This window comes from Trachymyrmex septentrionalis, unplaced genomic scaffold (genome assembly GCF_001594115.1).
Source record: "Trachymyrmex septentrionalis isolate Tsep2-gDNA-1 unplaced genomic scaffold, Tsep1.0 scaffold161, whole genome shotgun sequence".
In the NCBI taxonomy this organism is placed as follows: domain Eukaryota; kingdom Metazoa; phylum Arthropoda; class Insecta; order Hymenoptera; family Formicidae; genus Trachymyrmex; species Trachymyrmex septentrionalis.
The window spans coordinates 256,940-260,411 of record NW_017304770.1 but is presented as its reverse complement, the minus strand read 5'-3'; the positions used below and the strand labels follow the sequence as shown (position 1 = coordinate 260,411).

At 24.9% G+C, this 3,472-nt stretch overlaps 1 protein-coding gene across 1 annotated transcript in view; it reads left to right on the top strand.

Annotated features, from left to right (window-relative positions):
• The window catches only part of LOC108746271 (thyrotropin-releasing hormone-degrading ectoenzyme-like), a 10,118-nt gene extending 6,930 nt beyond the window's left edge, over positions 1 to 3,188 (top strand). Inside the window, exons 8-11 of the mRNA XM_018482931.1 lie at positions 257 to 447; positions 1,395 to 1,751; positions 1,837 to 1,906; positions 3,063 to 3,188. Coding sequence (XP_018338433.1) covers positions 257 to 447; positions 1,395 to 1,751; positions 1,837 to 1,906; positions 3,063 to 3,188 — 744 coding nt within the window. The remainder of the gene's footprint in view (positions 1 to 256; positions 448 to 1,394; positions 1,752 to 1,836; positions 1,907 to 3,062) is intronic.
• Positions 3,189 to 3,472: the final 284 nt, after the last annotated feature.

Genomic DNA, 3,472 nt, shown 5'->3' with positions numbered 1-3,472 from the left:
TATATATATATATATATATATATTAAATAATTTTCGTACAAAAGAATGTATTGAATTACGTAATGAGTAAAAAATAACTTCGTATTTTTAGAATTTTGAATATATCACCTAAAAATATAAAGTAACTTTTTACTCAACCCAATATATTGATAAAGCAAAATATACGTATATTGTATACATATATAGAGGATTACGTATTTTTATAATTATTACTAAACCATTATAAAACCAATACATATGATTTGATGATTCTTAGACAACCATAACCTTACTCCTTGGCAGTTTTCTTCAGAAAATAGGCTTCTCAGAAAGTTCTCATGATGGCGATATGGTAAAATTAACAAGATTAGATACCATAGAATGGGCATGTACTCTTGGTGAGCGGTATTGTAAGAATGAGGCAGCTATCAAATTAAGCAAACATCTCATGGATCCTAATGTTTATAAGTGATTTTTCTTACGATTACGATTCTTTCGTAAATTGTCTCTATTTTATAATATGCACACGTCCACATATATGGATATATAGTTGATTCTTTATTTCTTAAAATCGATATCAAATATTCTCCTTATTGTTTCCTTTCAATCACCTTCTTATTCAAATAAAGTAACCCACAGAATAGCAGCAGAAAAAGCATTTTGCAGCTATTGTAAGGCATTCTACAGTAAGCCATTAGTAATAAATCAGAAGTTAGAAACTATAAATTGACCAATCGCATACTACGTTTACATAGCTCGAATTACATCAAAGTTATAATATCGATTTTATGAAACTGGCCAATTATAATTATTCCTCTGAAGAATGGAATGAATGTGATTGGCTAATTTCATAACATCAATGTTATAACTTCGACGTAAATCGATCCGTATAAACGTAGTCACGAAAATATATAATCATAATCGCGAATGTGAGAAAACTAATTGATTATGATTTTTAGCTTATGTTATGGCTTATTGTGGACTGTGTGTGAGATTCTTTAATGTAATTGATTCATACACTTAGATCCGTAAGGAAGTAAAATAAAAAATCAATTATATCAAAAGAATCTTTATTATAGTTTCAAAAGTGCTTTTTTTCCTGAACGCCTAATGAATATATTGTTGGATATAAGATAAAATATCCAATAAATTGACTAACATTATAATCGAGTTTCGTTTATTTAATTTGTTTTTTTAATTTCATTCTGTAACATAACATCATATAGTGATGTGGCAAATATTATAAGCTATAGAGTAGAGAAGTAATTCAGAACGGAAATTTAATTTAATGAAGTAGTGATTATTTAATAAAAGAATATAAAAATATAAGAATCTTGAAAAAATAAAAAATTCGCTATATATATATATGGAATGTGTGTATCATTTCTTGATAGATATATACATACGTATTTTAGATTTCCACGATGGACGCAAAAATTTATGTACTGTACTGGTTTGATGACAGCCAATAGAACTATTTGGGATAAAACATTGATGTTATATCAACACAGAAATCTAAAAAAAGGAAAATTTAAAAACAGTTTAAAGAAATATCAAACGAGGGAAAAATTTGTAAAACTCTTATTAAGAGGATTGAGTTGCGCTGAAGATCCTAATATCATTATCAACTTTTTAAATATTACAGCATCCAATGCTACATTATTTAATGAAAAGGAGCGTTATTTTGCCGTCCTATGTATTCTTGAAAATCATTCGCACAACAATTTGATCCTTGACTACATATTAAACAATTTTGAGACTGTAAAACCTAGGTAATAACATTTCTCGTAGTAAATATATACTGTCTTCTTAATTATAAAATTTGCTTATTAAAAAATGTGTTGTTTTGTTTTATAGATCAATGACTACAATTGCATTAGTAACAATTATTCTTTCGAATGTTTATTCTTATCAACAAATTTACATGGTAAATTTTATGATTCTGGATTTACATATTTATTAACCTAATATTGACTATCAATAATGTTGTAACTATATATAGCCTGATTTAAATAAAAACCGTTTGTCATGCGGAAGTATAATTTAACGCAACTCTAGATAAGTTAATTAATATTAATAGATTTAATTATGTTTGTATCTTTAAATTAAATATTTGCATTTTTGAGGTAAATCATTTTCTAAAATCAGATAATGTGCTTGTGCATTAAACTATAAATTGAATTTTCATAATTAACGAATTAATATTAGACCAATGTTAAAATGCTGAGAAAATTTTTAGAAAATCATCAAATCATAAATTAATTATTTCGAATACATATGTGTACATGTCCAAAAAACATGTATACATATACAGAATGTTTGATAATTAATGATAAACTTTCGCAGTTAAGGATTATGCGGGCTAAACTAAACTCGAAAAGTCCTCTACTTTTATAATTTTTGCAACAGTTAACAAATTATTAATTACTAAATATTGGTTTTTAATAATTTTTTATTCAAGTACTATCAACTTTACAGAGAAACAGCAGGTGACAAAAATTATTTATTTTCTTCTCATAGAGTTTCGATTCGACTCTAAGAATTTTTTCAGAATTTTAGTGCCGCATTTTCTCATGTTAGTAAAAATAGTTATCAATATAAAGAAAATAGTAGTAAAGAAAAGGTAGTAAAGAAAGGTGATAAAAAATTTTGGAAAAAATTCTTGGAACTCTATGAAAAGAAAATAAACAATTTTCCTCTATTGAGGTTTTTCTATAAAGTTGATAATACTTGAATAAAATATTATTGGAAATCAATATTCGATAATTTTTTGTAATTGATATCTTGTTTACTATTACGAAAATGTTAAAATAATACAGGACTTTTCGACTCAATTAGTCCGCTTTACCTCTATGCGAGAGTGTTATCATTACTTATCAAACTCTGTATATAAAAGGCCATTTTTTTTCTAATATACATATATACTTCAGCAATAAACAATTAAGTTAAACATATTATTTCTGGTTAGTATATGTGTGTACATTTATTTGTTCGATAAATTAAAAACTACATTTTATCAAAAACTATTAAATATATGAATAAACTGCTAGTTATTAAACTTCTCGAATTATAATCTATTTCAGGTAAATGAATTTGTTAAAAATAATGTTCAAGATACATTTACTTTGAATAAAATTCAAATAATGATAAACAAATATAAAGATATACTAAAGGAAGGCCTAGACACGTTTAACAGACGATTTAATTAGTATAGGAATCGGAACGACTGATGCGGTCGTTCAAAAGAAAATGTGTTATAATAAAATATATATTTACTATGTATTATTTACAGAACTTTTTAAAAATATTATTCTTATATATTACTGTCTTCTATTATATATTCTTATCTTAATTGTAAATAATTTTTTATCCATCTTTAATTGTTTAATGTTTTTATAATATTTTTAGTATTTTATTAATTTAGAGATTAGAAGCTGTTAATAAAATCTTTTTTGACACATTAATCTTCTATAATTTAGAAATCACTTATATA